Source organism: Nannobrachium achirus (genome assembly GCF_963921795.1).
Source record: "Nannobrachium achirus genome assembly, chromosome: 7".
Taxonomy (NCBI): domain Eukaryota; kingdom Metazoa; phylum Chordata; class Actinopteri; order Myctophiformes; family Myctophidae; genus Nannobrachium; species Nannobrachium achirus.
Genome location: NC_137816.1, coordinates 57,349,348 through 57,370,751, shown reverse-complemented (window position 1 = coordinate 57,370,751; position 21,404 = coordinate 57,349,348). Strand labels below are relative to the sequence as shown.

The following is a 21,404-nucleotide window of genomic DNA, read 5'->3' as shown; positions in this document are numbered from 1 at the left end:
TTGCGCTGTAAATTAGTGGAGTTAGTAGAACCACATTCACAGTATGAAAGGGATTAGCTGGAGCAGATGCATGGGAGCGCTAATGTGGCCTACGTAGCGCTGAGTTCTGCTTACATTCAGTGCCAAAACCCTGCAGTTCATATGACATACAGTAACTGTGGTATCTTGTTCTCATGACTTTTAGTGGTGACTATAAAACAATTACAACGTTTCTTTTACATAGGAGAAAAGCTATGAAATACTTTGTAAAACTAATATTTAATGATAGAATGCTCATACAAATATCACACACGGCTTTAGCAGCAAGCTGGTGATGTAAGCAAACACAGATTATAATGTGATCACTGGCAGAGTCTCTGGTACCTCGCTGAGTCCCATACTGACTCATGACCAGTGGCCTCGCATAGCCAGACAATATCACTGCGTGGATAATAGTCTGTTTCTTCTCACTTGGCCCTCTTCTAGCGCCACCATCAGGCCGATTTTTGCAAAACACATTTTTGGACACTGCTCCAACTAATTTTGGCCTAAAATCACGCAAAGCGTTACACAGTATCTCTAAAGTCATGTCATCAACATGGATCTGTCCCATTTCCCATATTCCCTCCTGATTGGCTATTTGCCTTCTAAAGTTTGTGTATGCTACGTGACGGTCGCTTATCTCCAGATTAGGGAGTCTTACTGGTATTACTTGCGCCAGCGTAGCCAGACGAATCTGCCATTGCCAAGAAAAATTGCCATCGCCAGTGGTGATGCCAGTGGTGGGCGCACCTCATGGCGCACTCTGCAAGTTGGCACCTCAACAGAGTTCTTGTTTCTTTTTCCGAGGGGCGGTTACAAAAAGTATCAAACAGACTCTATTTGTTAGACCTACAACCAATCAGAGTAGCACAAAGGTGATATGGTCCAAATAAAACATTCAATAACATCAACAAGGAACATACATTAAAAAGAAAACCGTCCAAACAACATGTTAAACAGGGCCTTACATTTTATTTACAGATTCGTCTGGCTACGCGAGGCTAGATGACCCGCTCATCAAACGATTCACCCAGTAAACAAATCTCCATGAGTTCAAGGCTTCATGGTGGGTTGTGTAATTGATGGAAGTATTGTTTTAGAGTGAACTCCTTTAAACCCTCAATACTTAGAAAACGTGACCTTGGTCTGCTCTTTTTTTCCTGTGCGTGGGCAAAGTGCAAAATGTGGGCAATTGGTTCGAGGGGTCCATCAGTGGTGTAGTGATTGAGCAGAAAAATGTTCTATCCCACGCTTTATGGCTCTATTCTTCTTGACATTTACAGCCAGGGTCTTAACAAGCACTCGGATGCCTTATGATCCTTGATCAGCTTTCTCCACATGAAAGCCCCCTTTGTAAAGCCCTGAGATGGATAGCTACACGGTGCGGTCAGTTCAGTGTTGCCAAGTTTTGTGAGAGAAATAAGGCAACGGGTCGAGGAAAACAATCCCAAAAGAAGCGACTAGCCCAAGTGAGCACTTTAAACCTATATCTTTATATTATATTAATGTGATGAGTTGTGAGCTTGTAGAGCTGCTATATCCCCCCCGAAAAAAAGTCTTGAAATAAATGTGAAATATTTGGAGCCTTCCAAACAATGCAAATCTGTTTCGGAACACTAGCCGCAACAACCAATATTTACAAGTAACTTTACAGAAAAAGAAGCCTAAAGTCGCTCATAATAAGCAGACATGGCAACGCTGTCATCGTTCCGTCAGCTATGCACTAAACAGTCCAGTGGACTGGATAGGATTTCTGCTGCCTTTTTAAAACCTGTGCGGAATAGTGCTCACTATCAGGCACATGCACACATAGACATCAAAGGGGGCTTGAGCCCCTGCCCTTTTATCCCTCTGTAAAAAGTGCCCTCACCATGAATGCAGTTTTTACTATGGTGAAAGAAATGCAAATGCCCCTCTTTCCATGCCATACCTGAAGCCTGAAGCCAGCATTCAAGAGAATTCCCTAGCCCAAACTATCCTGAACTTGAATGCAGCATTTTATGTTGAAAGAATTGCCCTTTCTGTATATAGAAATCCATGCAGTACGCCACATCTCCAGTATTGACTTGATTATGCTTAGTTCAGTGTGGTATCAAGCATCGCAAATAGCCGACAATAGCACTGTGACGCGCTGTGAGCTTGGAGGTCTGCTATTTTTGATATTTTCATCAAGGCCCTTTTAGAAATGTCAGCCCCTGCCTCTCTAACATTCTCTGCACGTCCCTGCTCACTATACTACACACGCAAATATATTAGTATAATATAAAATCCTTTGTTTAGCTGTTTTCTATTTTTTTCCCACAGAATCAAAGGTCACGATTCACCATTGATCCTGGATGGCTTGATTCTAGAAATAATTGATATTAATATTTTTGTCAATCTCTATGGGAAAGATTAATGGCTGTTATAGTGGCACCAGAAAACCACTCCCACTGCTATGAGATCAAGACACATGCACGTTACCAGCTTTTGTGTGACGCTCAAGTAGGGCTTTTGTTCATTTACGAAAAAGGAAAAACACAAAAATTTTGAATATAGAGATACGAGTTTTGTGCTCCGGCAGCCACGATAATACAAGGCTGACAGCTATAGACGGGTTTCTGGTCCACGTAACACTGAGGGTCGGTACCAAAATCAGCCAATGAAACCATAGAGTATAGAATGAAACCAGCGCTCCCCAAAACAACAGGTTTGGGGATTGGACGGAATTGATTACATGATACAGTCACCTGTGCATTTAGTCTCAATGTTTGTAAACAAGAAACCCGTCTATAGGACACGCGTTGCTGCATCAGGACTTGAAACCTGAACCGCAATTAAGCTGATGCTCTAAGTTTCTGGAGCTTAATTATAAGGAATCACATACAGTTTGCAACGTCCATGCAGTCTCAGATATATACACAGTGTAGTGGAAGGTAGACACACATGCAAGGAGATGCAACATGATCCGAGGAGTGGAATAGCAGTGTTTAGCACTCATATGGCAGGGTGGTGATGTAAGCACAAATTACCAAGAACTCTGTCTGGATGGAAGCCTCCTCATAGTCATAATGATGGTTCAGTAAAAATAACTCTAAAGAGCTGGTGGTTTTGCTGACTTACGCACTCCTGACTTCTATATCCAGTATTCACTTCTCCACTCCTGACTCTGATTCATCTTCTGCATTTTGATCAAATTCCTTATTTTTTTTGTGAATTAATGCCTGCTTCCTATGTGATCATACTGATCACACAAACACAAAAGTAACAGATCTACACGTTTGAGACGTTATAGATCTGCTACTTTTGAATCCTGAAAAGTAACAGTTTTGAGGTTTCCATCCTATGTTGATAGCTGCTATATAGTCTCGCGTGGCCAGACTGTAAGACTCCCGCGATTTTTAAATGCTCCCGTGACAGTCTGGGGTAATGGAGGTCTTGTGATGAGTATCTGTTCAGTTTCGTTTTCAACATCGCTCACATTCATCCTAATATAAATAAAAAATCATCTAAGCATATTTAGCTTGCTGCTTAGCAGAAATTAAAAAAATATATTTTTGTGAACGGAAATGCCAGCTTCTATTACTTGCCGTTCAGGAGCTGTAGTTCCAGACTCTATATAGCATTCAGAGATTGTGGACTAGTTGTCTGGCTACGCGAGACTAGCTGCTATAAGTAGGATTCCAACGATTCACATTAGAGCATAATTTCATCAAATAATTATTTGATTTCAATAAAACTCGTTTTAAGACCAGTATTAAAACTACAGTAATTTGAGACAGAATAAAAATCACACATTCTTGCTTTATTCAATATCTTTTTTTTTTTACAATAGGCTATCATTTACTCAAAAGGATCGACCACTTGAGAAGCACTTGGAAATGAATATACATACAGACAAAATCTGTATAAAAACACACTTGTTCACACTGACATGACACGTTACACGTATAGACACGCACACACACACACGCATGCACGCACACACGCACGCACGCACGCACGCACACAAACAACAGAAAATCTGTATTGATGTAGAGCATGTTGTTTTCCACAAACTTCTGTTTCCAAAACCTGATGGTTAAAACATAAAACAAATATCTCAGCGCTCGGGTGGTTCAGTGGTAAAGTCCCAGGTTGTGGGTTCGAATCCAGCATGGTGTATCCGGCTTTGTTGGGTGTCTATATGAACACAACTGGCCTGTGTTGGAGGGGAGGGCCGCCAAGCGGGGAGGAGGGTGATATGTGTCACTGCATGTAATACTACAGGCTGTCAGCAGGGAGTGTTTGGCAGGAGGAATAGGATGAAGGCTCTACAACGTCCTCCCGGTGGGGGCTCCTCACTGGCAGGTGAGTCAGTAGGATACAACAGTACGTCCTCTCTGTGGGGGCTCCTCACTGGCAGGTGATTCAGTAGGATACAACAGCAGTGACAACACAGAAATGTGTATGGGGAGGAATCAATTGGCATGACGACTACATTGGGGAGAAAAAGCGGGTAAAAAGCAAAAACTAAAAAGCTAAGAAAGAAAACAAAAAACATCCCAGTTCAGACAGAGGTCAGAGATCAGGAATTAACTCAGGTCTAAAATGTTCCCTGCATTTATGTAGGCAGATTTTGCCCTACAATGTTTGAATAGCAGTGATTATTTCTTATTCTTAACAGCTTACCTTTGCGATGTTATAGAAAATTATTGCTGATATTTTCAAAAAATATATTTTTACAATACAACGTTCATATGTGTACTTTGGCCTAGCTGGCGGCAGAGGGCAGCCTTATGCAACTAATGGAATGGAATTGGCCAACGCTGCTCGCCGTGGTCCAGAGCATACCAATGCGCTGTCTAACTTCTGTCCATAGAAAAAAGCCAGGAAGTGATTTGGGACTCCATTGATGTTTACGTGCAATGGATTTTTGAGAGCAGCGTTACATGAGATGTTTTTACTGCACACACCCGCGCGACCCCTCATCAGTTTACAGACATCAAAACAAGGTAAAAAAGAACGAGCCGTATTGGCAACGCGGGAACGTCCGTAGCAGAAAAGAGTTAAGTTCTGACTAAGCATACGAATAGGGGAAGGGGATTAACGTCATGCGATTCCCATCTTTGGCCTGGAAAACACTTGGATGTGTGTCTCAAAGCATATATTATTGGCAGAATCGCGGTAAGTTTAGAATATTTGCTTTTCACTATTCGCTTTCACTCTTCACTAGATCAGTGTTTTTTGTAATTACCTGAACTACAATACTTCATCATATGTTGCGCTATGTGTACGTTCTGTGATGCAATTCCAATGGAGAAAGCCGAGTGTTGTTTCACCCAGAGAAGCAATGGCAGATTCGTCCAAGCCCCGAAAATCTGGGTGGAAAAAGTGATTAGAAACTATTGTCCTTGATCAAAGCACCATCAAAAGAAAAATCACTGCTGTGGAGTTGTTCTGTCAAGTACTAACCGTATTTGATGGTTCCCATTGGTCAACTGTAGAATGTATGAATGTGTGTAATTGTCAGTGGTGGAAAGTAACTAAGTATGCTTAGTATTGCAAGTTGCACTCCCTCCAAAAGTTTAAAGAAAAACGTGAAAAAATAAAATTCAAATAAAAACGTCATATTGTTGTCACATTTTAATGGCTGAGGTTTTGTCAGAGTAGCAGGATTAAAAAGAAAAAAGGAAAGAAAAAGAAGTAGTATGATATGATTTGTAATAAACCCTGAACGGACCTTAAGGCCCTTACTGTATGTGACTGTTATGTGAAGTCTACAAGATGGTCACATATTTCGGCACATCACACATTTCACCGTAACAGCGCCATGCTGGAGGACAGGTGACGGAGGAAGCGAGTTCAAGCGAGGGGGCAGAAATTTGAGTGTTGGAATTTGGCCTCAGACAAGGAGCAGCACATCAGTATGAGGTCTGGACCGTCTGGATCATGTGGTTTCATCGGTCAACCAGCGCAGTACTTGTGCTTTGTTTTGGGTCAGCCACCTGATGTTGGCTGTGGTCTTCTCTATGGCCTGTTCCAGGGCCATGGTCGCAGAGCCAAAGCCCACGCTTAGGTTCTCCTCTTTAAACTGCTTCAGCTGTTGGGGGGGGGGAGAGAGAGAGAGAGAGAGAGAGAGAGAGAGAGAGAGAGAGAGAGAGAGAGAGAGAGAGAGAGAGAGAGAGAGAGAGAGAGAGAGAGAGAGAGAGAGAGAGAGAGAGAGAGAGAGAGAGAGGGAGAGAGAGAGGGGGGGGGAATACAAGGAAATAAGCATACGGGTAATTGTAAGAAGAAAGGAGAGAGTGGAAACAAAGAGTAGTTACTTCAGTAATCCATGGTCCTAGATTACTGAGGCACGACACTGTCTCTATGCATTTGCTGTATGTGTTTATCGTGCTTGTTGTAAATCGCTCTGGATTGAGAGTGTCTGCTAAGTGACTAAATTGTAATTGTTTAAAATGTTCATATTCACTATGGCCATGTACAGAAGTTTGTTATCTTTCCATTTCAAGTGGCGTTGAGGCCAGAGAAGTGCACTCACACACTTGAGGCTTGAGGCAAGGTACAGTAGTTGCTCAATATGATTCATTTCAAGTTAACTTCTAGTTTAACATTCCGTTATCAAAATTGTGCCACCACCGTAGTAGCCTTTTGCTGTGGTGAAGAGCGCTACGCTACAGTATATGTCTTCTTCAAGCTTATATGGGTAGCGGACGCATTGTGTAGAGGAAAACTTGGGGTTTTCTTCAACTTTGATGCCGCAATTCTTTCTGGCAACGTGTTGAGATGCTGGTCTCCTTAGACTTAGCATTGTGCCAGTGTTGTGTTGTTGATGTACAGTATGATTTTGTTGATGTAGTATGATTTTGTTGATACTGTGAAGATGATCAAATAAAGGATCTAATTCTGGTGTGGAGGTCAGATGTACTTTATGTTACATGTGACATATGTTTCATTTCATGATCAAAAAAGATATATCAATCTATCAATCAATCAATCAGTGACACTGCTGGTGTGAATTTGCCATTTACAATTTACAGACTGTAAAGATTCTGTATTTTGTACGCGCCATTCCTGATTTCTTTGGATTTTTACTTGTACAGCACTTTACAATCACCACTGCAGCTCCATAATGAGTGTTGAAAACAGTTAATGCACACTGTATCTAGTCAGACCTGAAGCCGATTCTACAAATGCCTTCTAAATCTAGTTCTCACTCTTTCAAAAATGTTCAATTTTTGATTCTCCCAGTTTTAGAAACTGGAGAGCTTTGAAACCCTCATTTTATAATTGTGCTTCCTTGCTTCTGTGTAAAGCACATCGAATTGCCTTGTTGAAATGTGCTGTGCAAATAAAACCGCAGTGCCTACAGTACTGATGCCCTGCACAGTTATCCAGCGGTGTGCCCTGATTGTTGTATTGATTCTTATGCACCTGTAAACCTGTATTATTATTCGGATCAAGGTACAGTACGACATACGCACCTCCTTGAGCTCAAACTCTGTGTTGAATCTTCTTGTTATTCCATTGATGAGATTAGAGAAGGAGAACGAACCTTTGCCATACCTGACACACAGACAGACAGAGACATACAGACAGAAAGACACACAGACAGACAGACAGACAGACAGACAGACAGACAGACAGACAGACAGACAGACAGACAAACAGACAGACACACAGACAGAATAAAAAAGGTTTATTTCTAAGACATTGTTTCTTAGTATTTATCAATATCAGTATCAGTTGTGAGCTTGTTTCCACTTTCTTATTTTATTTGACAATTTGGACAAAGCTTCATCGGTCTCTATAGTATAGTTTGTTGATTACTTTTGATGCAGTAATGTCTTTACCCTTCGGGGTAACGCTTTAGCGTTAGTTCATGCAGGACACAAGAGTCTCGCGCCCACCTCAGCTGCAATAAGCTGTCAGCCAGCTCCTTTCCTACTCCTCCCTCACATATCTGCTGGTCATTACGTCACACTGTCATACTCCAATCAGGAGAGGATTGTAATTAAAGAATATAAAAGGTGAGTGTTAAAACTATTTCATTTACTTCTTTCTATTGTTTTAGGGGTTCTTATTCCAGTGGTTGGGGGCATGCGTACAAGTGGCTAAATATGTCATTTTACACAGAATAAGCCCATTCCCAAGATACAACGCACCCTTTCATGGTTGGATGTGACTTATGGGGCCTAGAAGTGTTACTGTAAATAGCAATAAAGAAACTGCTGGCTTATTGTGTCTAAAAAGACAAATTTAGACACTTGTATGCATGCCCCCATGCGTACGCATGCCCCACATTTTAGCACGGTAAACACGATAAAACAATAGAACGAAGCAAATGAAAACATTTTAACCCTCACTTTTTCTTTTCTCTAATTACAATCTAAAATATGAACCCTTGTTGTAAAAAACCAAAGTTGTCCTTTAACGCCACGTTTAACTGTATTCCATGTGTTGCAATAAATGGTTAAATCTACTTTGGCTTGAGTGTTCCTTCCAGTCTGAAGGCTTACTGTTGGAAGATGTAGCCCCAGCGTGCTCTGATGAAGTTCCAGGCCAGAGGCATGGCCACCACGTTCCTAGCGATGCCTGAGATGGTGGAGGTGGCGTCCTGCTTACGGATCTTTGTGGGGTCCAAGCAGTACTCCAGATACCTGCAAGTTCAGATAACAATGTTGTTGGCTTTGGTTTAGTTTAGTTTAGCACAGATATTACGTGATAGCGATGAAGCTGCACACCGTGATGAGGGCTTGACTGCCATTAGAGTATACAACACGTTATGTGATGTATCGCAATCTTAGATCATATAAGAACTGTGTTCCTAGATTTTGTCAGGTATGTGAGTCTTTTATGATATTGAGCAACATTTGATAAGGAGATTTTTGTTTCTCTTTTGATAAATTAGTAATTTTTCACCATCAGTTGATGCTTCATAACCACCAGTAAGACTCCCTAATCGGGAGATAATACACACAAACTTTAGAAGGCAATCGTAGCCAATCATGAGGGAATATTGGAAATGGGACAGATCCATGTTGATGACATGACTTTAGAGTTACTGTGTACCGCTTTGTGTGATTTTAGGCCAAACTCTGTAGGAGCAGTGTCCAAAAATGTGTTTTGCAAAAATTGGCCTGATGGTGGTGCTAGAAGAGGGCCATGTGAGAAATGAGTGGAGGTTGTGATTTGCCATCCAAGGAGTGTGTGTGCAAAGTTTGGCATTGATAGGGCCAACGGCGGCGGAGATATGAGTTGGGCAAAAGTGTGACATGACAGACTGACTGACTGACAGCCGGTGGAGCTTTTCATTTTGAGTAAAAACGCTGGTTCTTATATGACGAGATCTAAGATTCCCCCGTGGGAATTGCAATGCAAAAAGTAGTACAGTAAGGTGATTTATTTGGTGTACCTGTTAAGCAGCCAGGGGGTTTTAGTACAGTAAGGTACCTGTTGAGCAGCCAGGGGGTTTTAGTACAGTAAGGTTTACCTGTTGAGCAGCCAGGGGGTTTTAGTACAGTAAGGTTTACCTGTTGAGCAGCCAGGGGGTTTTAGTACAGTAAGGTACCTGTTGAGCAGCCAGGGGGTTTTAGTACAGTAAGGTACCTGTTGAGCAGCCAGGGGGTTTTAGTACAGTAAGGTTTACCTGTTGAGCAGCCAGGGGGTTTTAGTACAGTAAGGTTTACCTGTTGAGCAGCCAGGGGGTTTTAGTACAGTAAGGTACCTGTTGAGCAGCCAGGGGGTTTTAGTACAGTAAGGTACCTGTTGAGCAGCCAGGGGGTTTTAGTACAGTAAGGTTTACCTGTTGAGCAGCCAGGGGGTTTTAGTACAGGCCAGGGCCGAGCGGAGCTTGGCAGCCTCCGTGGCCACGGTGGCGTTCTGGAACATCCTCCAGGCAAAGTCCCACTCCTCCACCCCGCCTGACGCCAGGGCACTGCAGTACACCGTGAACTTCAGGTTGGGGTGGATGCTGAGTCAGCACAATGACAAAAAATATATAAATCTGTCAGTTCATTTATTCCGAAATTACCACCACTTAAGTAAACCAACCTACCAACTCAGAAAAACAATTGTTTAACAAATCAGCCCTTTGGGATTAGATGTTTAATCAACAGGCTCTATGCACAGCAGCCACATTGGGAAGAGGTGTCCATTTGGTTCCATTTGTACACCTGTAATAAGGGGTCATTTGAAACCCCCTCAAGGAACCATAGTGCAGAGTGTTTCCAGTGAGCCAACATGCACAATATCAGCACCCTGACTCTGTTTGACCAGCATGGAACAGAGCCTTTATTACAAATAAAATACATTACTATTATTATTATTATTATTGACTATGTTTTTGCCCCTGTCCGTGATCAGGCGGTGATGCTAAAACAGGCCAATTCACATATAACTGGACCGATCGGCGCAAACGCACACTTCCTAGAGGCCAAAGAAAGACCTCTGCCCTGCATTTTTCCCATCAGCCTTTTATAGCTCCACCAGGAGTAGCAAAACAAATGTTTTGATATCATTCCTGCACATTTTGTCCAAATATCACACGAATCGGTACGCATTATGTCTATAGTAATGACTGAATTCTGAACATTGATGGCCCACAGTAACCTAGCCTGGCATTAGCCATACTGATAACGTGGATTCACTCACATGTTAGACCCGTCACAATTATTACATAATCATCTAATCACAATTATTTGACATAATCTCAATTATTTTGTCATAATTGTCATAATCGTTTCCATGTTGAAAAATGTTCATATATTTTCAAACATTTAAAAAAAAGGGGGAAATAGACGATCTACAAGCTCACAACGTTCTGCTATCAATGTTCTTTTTAAAGTATAAATTTGTCAAATATGTCAGTCATTTCTTTGTATATTTAGGTTATGTGTCATATCTGCCATGTGCAACTTCAAAGCCTAAAAGCCAAACAGAAATGTAATTGTCAAAAACAAAAACACAATTAAATCGTTAATCGCAATTATTTGAGTGACAATTAATCGTCATGTAAAATGTCATAATCGTGACAGCCCTATCACACGTTCCTCCATGGTATCAGTCTGGACTTTGGCCAATAGGGAGTGAGAAATCAGAAAATGGCCGGGCCAATCAGTGACGGCGTTTCACTGTTCAGTAGAAACGTGGTCACTGATTGGCCCGGACATTTGCTGATCACCTGACCTGTGTAATAACCGGTCTAACTTAACTTTTTCTAGTTATTATCACCGGTAATAAGAAGACCTATGAAGGAAGTAAGGATGAGCCCCAATTCCTTTCCAATATGGCTACTGTGTATTGTATTGCCGTCCTACATTTTAAAGAATATTTTGTTACTGCTTCATATGCATTCCATGTGAAGCATATAGATTTTCCCTGTGTCCTAATGCTGTCCCAATCCCTGTGTCCCAATGCTGTACAAGTAAGTAGGTCGGCTTATTGTCGGTATCAGCCGGCAACATGCAGGAGTCTGTCCCCATTACAATGCGCTAGACTCCTGGGAGATGGATTGCTGAGGTGGAGCGCCACACCTACCATCAGCTCCCAGTACTTTCCGCACAACTTGCCGCACCCAAGCACCCATAGTACAGATAAAGGGTAGATAAGAGTTCAATACTAACGGGTTGTATTGAGGGTTGTCCATCCACTGTCTGAACCAGCTCTTGGTCAATTCCCTGCAGCCCTCCACTCCCATGCTGCAGGCCATGGATATTGCATTGATCTCATTGTACCTGACAGGACACAAACACAACTGTTAGACATTATAAGACCATGTCTCTCAGTACGGTCGGTACATGACAACTTGACATACAACGTGTGTGTGTGTGTGTGTGTGTGTGTGTGTGTGTGTGTGTGTGTGTGTGTGTGTGTGTGTGTGTTTTACTGGTCATTGTGCTCCGCTGGTACTTTGGTCCAGTTCTCTGTCACGGTCTTAAAGTGCTCAAACAGCGGTCTTATTTGTTTCTTGAGGTACGCCTGCAACAAACCAACACACTAGACTCAACAATATCTTCTTTCCTCATTTCCATGAAGCTCCTGACCAGCGATAGAATGGCCGCAGTAGTCTACATTTGCATATACTTTTCTCAACACAAAATATGCTTAAAATTGAGGATCTTAACGGCACATTCTTTGTCAGCACCCTGGCATAAGCACCTTCTCCTAGCTTGTAGATGGGCTATTTTTCTTCTTAATTATATATATATATATATATATATATATTTTTTTTTAAATGGATGGAATTTCTTAGATGTGTTTCTTTTTTTTCATTTCTAAAAGGGCCTTTGGTGGAAATATCGAAAATAGCAGACCTCCAAGCTCACAATGCGACGCGTTATGAGCTTGGAGGTCGGCTATTTTCGGTGCGTTACCACACTGAACTAAGCATAATCAAGTCAATACAGAAAGGTTTGCACAATGCCTTCAGATTATAGCATGGAAAGGGGGCGTTTGCATTTCTTTCTCCATAGTAAGAACTGCATTCATGGTCTGGAGAGGGCACATTTTACAGACGGGTAAAAGGGCAGGGGCTCAAGCCACCTTTGAGGTCTATGTGTGCACATGCCTGAGTAGTACTGTACCAACCTGTAAAGCTCCATAGACCTCTGTCCTGTCAAACATGAGCATGTAATAACTGAGACTCGTCAGCGCAGACTCCCAGGGGATGTAGCCTCTCTCGTTAATCAGGTACTTGGTCGTTCTCAAGGCTAATGTCGTGTTGATTATTTTGGCTCTATATATAGGACCAAAATAAACAAGAGATTAATAATCATCTGATTTGCACATTGCTAGGTTTTAACAAGGGTTAAAAATGTTCCACCAGCTCTATCTTACTGTACTAAAAATGTCTCATATCGTACAGTACTAAAACCATCCAGATCCATCCATCCATCTTCAACCACTTATCTGGAATCGGGTCGTGGGGGTAACAGTTCCCTATCCTGAGCAATTTCTTCCACTCCCTCCGGGAGTATACCGAGGAGTTCCACAGGCCAGTGTGGAAATGTAATCCTTCCATCTGGTCTTTGGTCTGCCACGGGGTCTCCTCCCAGTGGGACATGCATCGAGGACCTTCCTAGGAAGGCGCTCGGGAGGCATCCGTACTAGATGCCCAAACCATCTAAGCTGACACCTTTCCAAGTGAAGGAGCAGCGGTTCTACTCCAAGTCTCTCTCTCGGGTGATTGAACTTATCACCATATGTCTAAGGGAGATACCAGCTTTCCGTCTGAGAAAATTCATTTCAGCCACGTACTCGAGATCTTATAGTTTCGGTCATGACCCACACTTAGCTAGCATAGCTTTGTTATGTAAAAATGTGATCAGTTTACATGTTCTCCCCGTGTCTCCTAGGGTAGATACCCTCACAAAAACATGCAGTAATCCTGGTCTCTGTAAAGCCTCCCCCTGGCCAGCCGGGGCGCCTGATGGAGGGAAATGGAACTGGTTGGAATAACGTGTTCCTTCCACGCACTACGTCCAACCGGGGAAGCTCCCCCTGTCAGGTGATAAGAAGCGGCCTGCTCACTCCTCATGCATTGAAGGAAGCATGAGCTTAGTTCGGGGCCCTCCCCAGGTTGGCAGAGGGAGAGTAGAGCCCAGGATCACAGCTTAGGCAATTGGCACCGGGTAAAAAAAAATGGGTTACAAAAATCGTGGGATAAAAATTTAGAAAAAAAAAAAAAATGTGATCAGTATTTCCCAAGCTGTTTTGACAATCTGACTACAGCTCCTGCACGCTCAATGTATTTCTTTTTCTTTTTGTAAAAGGGACAGATATTTCCTTTCCAAAACAAGTGCATTTATGTAGGGGATAGGTACGTGATTAGGAGTTGTGGTCAGTTGTGGTCATTTTGTCACATTAAATACTTTTCCCCCCTCTAAAGTTCAAAAGGGTGAAGAGATTGAAGATCTTCTCAGCGCGCACTAGCAGGCTGAGGAACAGTTTTTCCCTGTTTTGTACTCTGTACTATGTACTTTCTTTGACGGATATTCTTTCCCTGTGTTTATTCTTTATTTCATGTTTTTAGGTCGTTTTATCGTGTTTTGGAGCTTCCGAGAGTACGTTTTTTTCACATGTACGTACCTAAACAGTGCATCTAAGTGACAATAAAGTGAATCTGAATTAGTGAAATGAATATTGACCACTCTGTCTGGATGATGGTCTGAAAAAGAGAGGGCGGTTTATTTGTCTATTTGAAAAGGATCCTCATTTGCTGTTGCCATAGCAATCAGCTACACAAAAACATATACAAAACACATAAGAAAAACTACAACATTAGATTGCATTAATTCACATTACAGTTTCATCAATATAAAACAAAAGGATTTAAAAGATAAACACTGGTATGAAATAAATAACACAGTATTGCAATTTATCATAAAAACTGCAGTATAGTCATCAGCCATTTCATTAAATGCCTTAGCACTTGTTTGAAATGTCAAGTGTTAATGTGTAAATTATTCCAATAAACTATGGTTCTATAAAATGACCATGGAGATATAGACCTACAGTACACTATAGTATGAAAGAGGAAAGCTTGTTCACCTGGCCAGGTTGAAGGCGTCATCCACTATCTGAGCTCTGTTGATCACTGGTATCACCTGGAGATGAAAATTACAACGGTTTGATAAAACAACATTTAAACCCCAGCATCTGTAATACGTATTGCGTTGTGAGCTTGTCGATCTGTCGATCACACAAATCTTTAACCCATTTTTCACCCAGTGCCAATTGCCTAAGCTGTAATCCTGGGCTCTGCTCTCCCTTTGCCAACCTGGGGAGGGCCCCAAACAGAGCTCATGCTTCCTACAGTGCACGAGGACGGAGTGAGCAAGCCGCTTCTTATCACCTGCCAAGTTATGTTATGTTTGGTTGCGTGGGGTGTTGCGCTCTGAAAATAGCAGATCTACAAGGTTGTAGATCGACTATTTTCAGCATGCAAGTGTAAAATCAGCCATTAAGACGCCATCAAGGCCCACCATAATACATTTTACTATAGATTTAGTCGACTAAAATCTTATGATATTTAGTCGACTAAAACTGGACTAAAACTAAAACATTTCAGATGAATAAAATCACTAAAACTAGATTTTATTTTATTCAGAAGACTATGACTAAAACTAAAAATCCAAAATTGCTGTCAAAATCAACTCTATATGCACATCCCCTTCCATATTTATTTATTAGTCTCTGGTTCTCACCTGGTGGTTGGTGCTGCACCGTAAATCACTCTATTCTGATTGATAAATTAAAAGCTATCGGGTTTGATAACGCAGCAGTGAGCTGGATGCAATTTTACCTGGTGGGGAGAGAACAGGTGGTGGAGGTGAACGGAACCCTGACCCCCCTCCCCCTCCCAGTAAGCTGTGGCGTTCCTCAAGGAAGCATACTAGGGCCTCTAGTGTTCCTAATATATGTACACATGGCATCTGCTTGTGACTGCAACCTGTCCCTGTTCACGGATGACTCGGCTCTCCTTGTCTCGGACAGGAACGAATTGCAGGTTGAATAGGCCCTTAACTCTGAACTAGATAAGATCTGCACCTGGCTCAATGACAACAAACTATCAATACACCTAGATAAAACTGAATCCATCCTCTTTGGGTCAAATCATAACGGTAACATGTCATTAGGTCGAACACACTTTGGATTGACCACCAAACTCTAACCCAAACCCTAATCCTAACCTCAGTAAAACTATGCCTAACCCTAACCCTAAACCTAACCTCAGTAACCGTGACGCGGGTGATTATCTAACCTGCCGACGCTGTTCGACCCAACGGGAGTTCGACCTATGGGGCAGTCCCCATCATAACCTCAGCAAGGTTGATAACTTCACAATCAAAGTAGGTGATAATGTAATAACAAGAAAAGACTAAATTACCTACTTGTGTTGCATCATAAACACAGTGGCTAATCTTTCCAGTGAAAAAATGACTAAAGGTAATTAAAACCATCAACCAACAGACTCGTTTTTGACAGAGGATCGCCCCTCTGGTCAGTAAAAATACATATTAGGAAGAGCACTCATTCAGCCCCACTTTGACTATGTATGGAGTCCACGTATGATATCGTGACGCCTCAAAGGCCCTAAAAATACGTCTTGAAACAGCCCAAAACAAACTAATTAGGCTTCTGCTTACCCTTCCTTCTCGGGCTCACCTCACCGCTAATCACTTTTTAAGCGTGGGGTGGCTCAGAGTATAATGACAGAGTACAGCATCTTATTAAAGAGAATAGAGGTCCGCACACAGCTCAATGCTCCACAGTGTTTATTTAAAACATAAGGTTAGACGACGTTTCGGCCATCAGCTGGCCTTCATCACCACCTGATGAAGGCCAGCTGATGGCCGAAACGTCGTCTAACCTTATGTTTTAAATAAACACCGTGGAGCATTGAGCTGTGTGCGGACCTCTATTCTCTTTAATCTCATGTTGACCTGAGCCCAGCACCAGCACTTTGGAAAGGATGTGCGCATCATCTTGTTCTTTTAACAGAGTACAGCATCTTGCAACGGGCCTGGTGTACAAGATACCATCAAGATACCCATCAACCTGACAAAATACTTCCAAAACGTCAAGGATGTCCCCAATTACAACACCAGTGGCAGCTCCACAGATCACGTTCAACCCAGATTCGTCTCAAACAAAGGGTCAAATGTGTTCTCCTGCTATGCCACTAAAATGTGGAACACCCTACTGAAGGCCTTAAAGGAGTGTAAATCCTTTAAAACCGCTATGAAAAGACACTTACAACTGTTTGTTTTTATATCTATATTTCCTGCATAGTTCTGTGTTTTATTTGTGTAAAAAAAGGACCCCAATTGAAACAATCAATCAATCAATCAATGAACCAATCAATCAATCAATCCTGGGATATGTTGTCTGTGAACAATGAACTAATGTTACACCATGGCTCTCACCTGGTGGTCTGTGTTGCATCCTGGGACATGGAGTTTATGCACTAATGCTACACCATGGCTCTCACCTGGTGGTCTGTGTTGCATCCTGGGACATGGAGTTTATGCACTAATGCTACACCATGGCTCTCACCTGGTGGTCTGTGTTGCATCCTGAGACATGGAGTTTATGCACTAATGCTACACCATGGCTCTCACCTGGTGGTCTGTGTTGCATCCTGGGACATGGAGTTTATGCACTAATGCTACACCATGGCTCTCACCTGGTGGTCTGTGTTGCATCCTGGGACATGGAGTTTATGCACTAATGCTACACCATGGCTCTCACCTGGTGGTCTGTGTTGCATCCTGGGACATGGAGTTTATGCACTAATGCTACACCACGGCTCTCACCTGGTGGTCTGTGTTGAGCAGGTGCAGCAGCCGCTCCCAGTTGTCCAGGTCATAGTTAACCCTATAGTAGCCAGACACATTGCTGTTAGCCAGCACCCAGTCTGCTGCTCCCTGCGCTCTCATCGCGTCATGGACATCTGGGAAGAGAAAACAATGTGAAAGGCACCAATTACTTTGAGCTATCTTTAGTCCCAGAGCTACAATAGGCCTGGTACACCTATCATTTAGCCTCGGTACCCAGGCTTTTATTTTCGTTCGCCTTCTATCATTTACACAAGTCTCCGATCTGTTGATTCATGTTCAGACAGCTTATTAGGTTTAGCCGTGCTATATTTACATTTGCCATTTAAATGAATCCCTGTCGCCCCATATGTATACTAGTATATTATGTACATCAAAATGAGGCCATTTGAGCACCAGGGGGCACACATAACTCTATGGGCACACTACTCTAATGCAGCCTGCTGGCAGCAGGGGGAGTCATTTGGGTCATCAAGGGATGGCAATGTTTTCTGCATAATGTCCACAACTCTGGATTGTTTTTGCAGATTAATCCGATGCCTTCAATGTGGTATCCCTATTTTGGGAAAGTCATTATATGGCGAACATTTTCAAACATTTATTTTCTTTTCGCCCCCAAAAACAGTGATAATAGTAGATCTACAAGCTCTCAACGCGTCACTTAGTGATGCGCTGAGAGCTTGTAAATCCACCTTTTTAGGCTATGGTATTAAAATTACACCTCTCATTGTACCTGTTTCCTGAAGCAGCCAGTGTTGCTCTTGCTCCACCCCGCTCTTCATCCATTTGATAGGTACAAACCATGTGTAACTGTGTACGCACACACACACACACACACATGCATACACGTGCACACACACGCACGCACACATACAAAAAAAAACAAGTTCAGTTGAGTTGTGATGCAGACATAATACATAGCCTAGTAGTTAAGGTGACATACCGGTACAAGCCATATTGCTTTGAAAACCAATCCTGGCTGTCAGATAAACAAACCACCCCGGCAATTTTACTCACATGGATATGAAGCATCGACGGATGGGGAAAAAGTGCTAATTTATCCAAAACACATCCCCAAACAGGCATGTGCAGGGGGGACGGGACATAAAACACTTAAAGCTATACTGTGTAAGATGCTCAACTAGTAGCCCTATAGCAAACCGCGGTCGCGTCCGCGTCTTTCGGCCGTTTTTCGTACCTTCACACCCCCGCGTCTGCCTCCACAATGCCGAGAGATATCTTTAGAGGGGTCCCTGGTTCCTGTGCGTTCAGGTATTCCGGAGAAACGGACTACTTCACCCTGCCTGGTAGGCGAGATTACCTTTTGAGTAAAGAGACACACGGGCGACTACAAATATGGCCGCCATAGCGACCCCACTTCAAGATGCGCTGTGATTGGCCGGCAGTGTATAACCCTCGCTGTGATTGGCCGGTAGTGTGATGACGCAATTTTTCCGCGAAAACCGGTCCCCGGTAGGGGATCATAGAAAACAAAGAGAAGGCTTTAGAAGCTGAAAATAACGGAGTGGGGGTTCTAAAACTTTAGCGATTTAACAGTTAGGACAATTTTAAGATTTGTTTTATAAAAAAAGTTACATGGTATAACTTTAAGGGCTTTGCAGACAAGCGCAATTTTTCGCACAGAAAACACAGACGATTTAAAAAAGAAAAAAACCAATGATCTCTATGACCTCATGCATACCTGCTCAGAACTTGCCGTGCGACAAGTGAATGTGGCAGTGCCTTTTTTCCCCGATCAAACCCAGTTCAATTCGAGCGTCATTTCACATGCAGTAAAAACTCATTGACTCCTTTTATGACTCCTTTTCGGATCCGCAGTGCGGATTCCGCACAGCATTGCACACCAAATCCAATGCTTTTAATCATGCAGCAAACAGAAAAAAAACACAGACACCATCACAAAATATTATATATCTGGGACCCTCACACAAGCGTGTCTCTATATATTCAACGATTTGCACACATTTTCACGATCTGCTATATTTGAATAGCCAAAAGTATAAAATAACGGTTCAAGTGGTTAAAATTTGAAGTGACACAGATGCGTTCCAGGTCTAAACGGGGTAACATTTCTCACTGCGCCCCACAAATCAATCAAATCAAGTTACAACAATGATAATTCAAGACAGTTTTTCTCCCTACTTGAACACAGAGGGCCTCTCCACGGGAGAGTCCGGGTCCAGCAGGAAGTGTCTCTGTGCGATGCTTCCTGTCCGGGTGTCGATGGTCACCACCGGGAAGCCCATCTGGAGAGTCCAGCGGTTCATGATGTCATGGACGGTGTGAGGAAGACTCATGCCTGGGGTGTCCTCCACCGCCTGGGAGCAAGAAGAGATGGAGAAGGATAGATCAATACTGCGCACAGTACGGTGCATGCTGGTAGGTAAACCCATACAATAGAGCAGGGGTCTTCAATGTTTTTCTAGGCCAAGGACCCCTTAACAGAGAGAGAGATGAAGCAGGGACCCCTTAGCAGAGAGAGAGAGAGAGAGAGAGAGAGAGAGCCGGGACCCCTTAGCTGAGAGAGAGATGAAGCAGGGACCCCTTAGCTGAGAGAGAGATGAAGCAGGGACCCCTTAGCTGACAGAGAAATGAAGCAGGGACCCCTTAGCTGACAAAGAGATGAAGCAGGGACCCCTTAGCAGAGAGAGAGAGAGATGAAGCAGGGACCCCTTAGCTGACAGAGAAATGAAGCAGGGACCCCTTAGCTGACAAAGAGATGAAGCAGGGACCCCTTAGCAGAGAGAGAGATGAAGCAGGGACCCCTTAGATGAGAGAGAGATGGAGCAGGGACCCCTTAGATGAGAGAGAGATGAAGCAGGGACCCCTTAGAGAGAGATGAAGCAGGGACCCCTTAGATGAGAGGGAGATGAAGCAGGGACCCCTTAGAGAGAGATGAAGCAGGGACACACATACAATTTACAATTTAGACATTTAACAGACGCTCTTAATCAAAGGTAGCATACATGTATATTCTTTAAAGGTCTTTAAAATTCAGCTTTGAGTTGAGACTTACCTTTTGGAGATGATCCCACAGGTCAGTGTATACTGTATTACTGAAGGCATAGTGATTCAGGTAGGACTGTAGAGGCAAAGAAACAACATAATACATAGTAATTACACAGGTGTTGTATTTTAGGTTGTATTATTTTCCCCTGTATGTAACTAGATGTTGGTTGATCATTGTTTGTGAATCAACATGTCGGTTCATTGTTTGTTAAGTTAAATGGACACGTATGGAACAATATGGGCTGGGCTTCATTATGAGCATATTGCAAAGGTAAAGCACATTCCTATTTATTTATTTTCCTTTTTTTTTTTTCATTTTAAAAGATGTATCATACTCACACTGAGTCCTCTGGCGAACACAGGCTCTGTGAGAAACTCTGACAACATCCTCAGCACGGCTGCACCCTGGGAAATGGCACAAAAACAGTTCAAATCAGTGTCACTGATTTCTGCAATTAAATCTAGAAAGGTGCATGCATAAAGTGAGTGGCAAATTGAGTGGCAAAGTGAGTTTAACTTTGTTTAACGTATTTTAATGCAATCAGATAGGACTTTTCTGTTTGGATGTATGGGCTGTCAAGGCCAGAAAGTAGTTTTTTGCCACTCAGTAGGCGTTCCCGCATAACTTCCGGGTATGATGATGATGTCAGGTGCTTTATTCTGGGAAATTGCAAGTGTGGTTGCACTGACGCGAGTCGCGAGGAATCCACTGGTATCTCCAGGGGCGTCAGAAGGGGTAGGAAAGTGGAACTGAGTTACTGGGGCCCAAGGTGGAGGGGCCCTAATAACTTTATCTATTGAAAAATAGCAGATATACAAGCTCACAGCGCGGCACCGAGTGCCGCGCTGCGAGCTTGTAGATCTGCTATTTTTGAAAAGTTGTGAAAATGTGTGAAAATCTTTGAATATATGTATTTTTTAAGCGAACATTTCTAACGCAAATTCTGCTTCTGGGGGTCCCTGGAACTAAATATTTTGAGATCGGAGTCCGTGGCCAAATACATATCATCTTGGGGGTCCTTGACATAGGTTTCTTGCACACATTTTCACGAT

At 42.7% G+C, this 21,404-nt stretch overlaps 1 protein-coding gene across 1 annotated transcript in view; it reads right to left on the bottom strand.

The window, feature by feature from the left end:
* Positions 1-5,929: 5,929 nt before the first annotated feature.
* The window catches only part of LOC308287878 (aminopeptidase N-like), a gene marked incomplete at both ends in the record, with an annotated part of 31,080 nt that continues 15,605 nt past the window's right edge, over positions 5,930-21,404 (bottom strand). The window contains 13 exons of the mRNA XM_080729201.1: positions 5,930-6,082; positions 7,467-7,548; positions 8,502-8,642; positions 9,788-9,955; positions 11,607-11,717; positions 11,870-11,961; positions 12,571-12,718; positions 14,533-14,588; positions 17,301-17,437; positions 18,055-18,131; positions 19,485-19,660; positions 20,359-20,424; positions 20,691-20,756. Of these exons, the coding sequence (XP_080585327.1) occupies positions 5,930-6,082; positions 7,467-7,548; positions 8,502-8,642; positions 9,788-9,955; positions 11,607-11,717; positions 11,870-11,961; positions 12,571-12,718; positions 14,533-14,588; positions 17,301-17,437; positions 18,055-18,131; positions 19,485-19,660; positions 20,359-20,424; positions 20,691-20,756 (1,473 nt within the window). The remainder of the gene's footprint in view (positions 6,083-7,466; positions 7,549-8,501; positions 8,643-9,787; positions 9,956-11,606; positions 11,718-11,869; positions 11,962-12,570; positions 12,719-14,532; positions 14,589-17,300; positions 17,438-18,054; positions 18,132-19,484; positions 19,661-20,358; positions 20,425-20,690; positions 20,757-21,404) is intronic.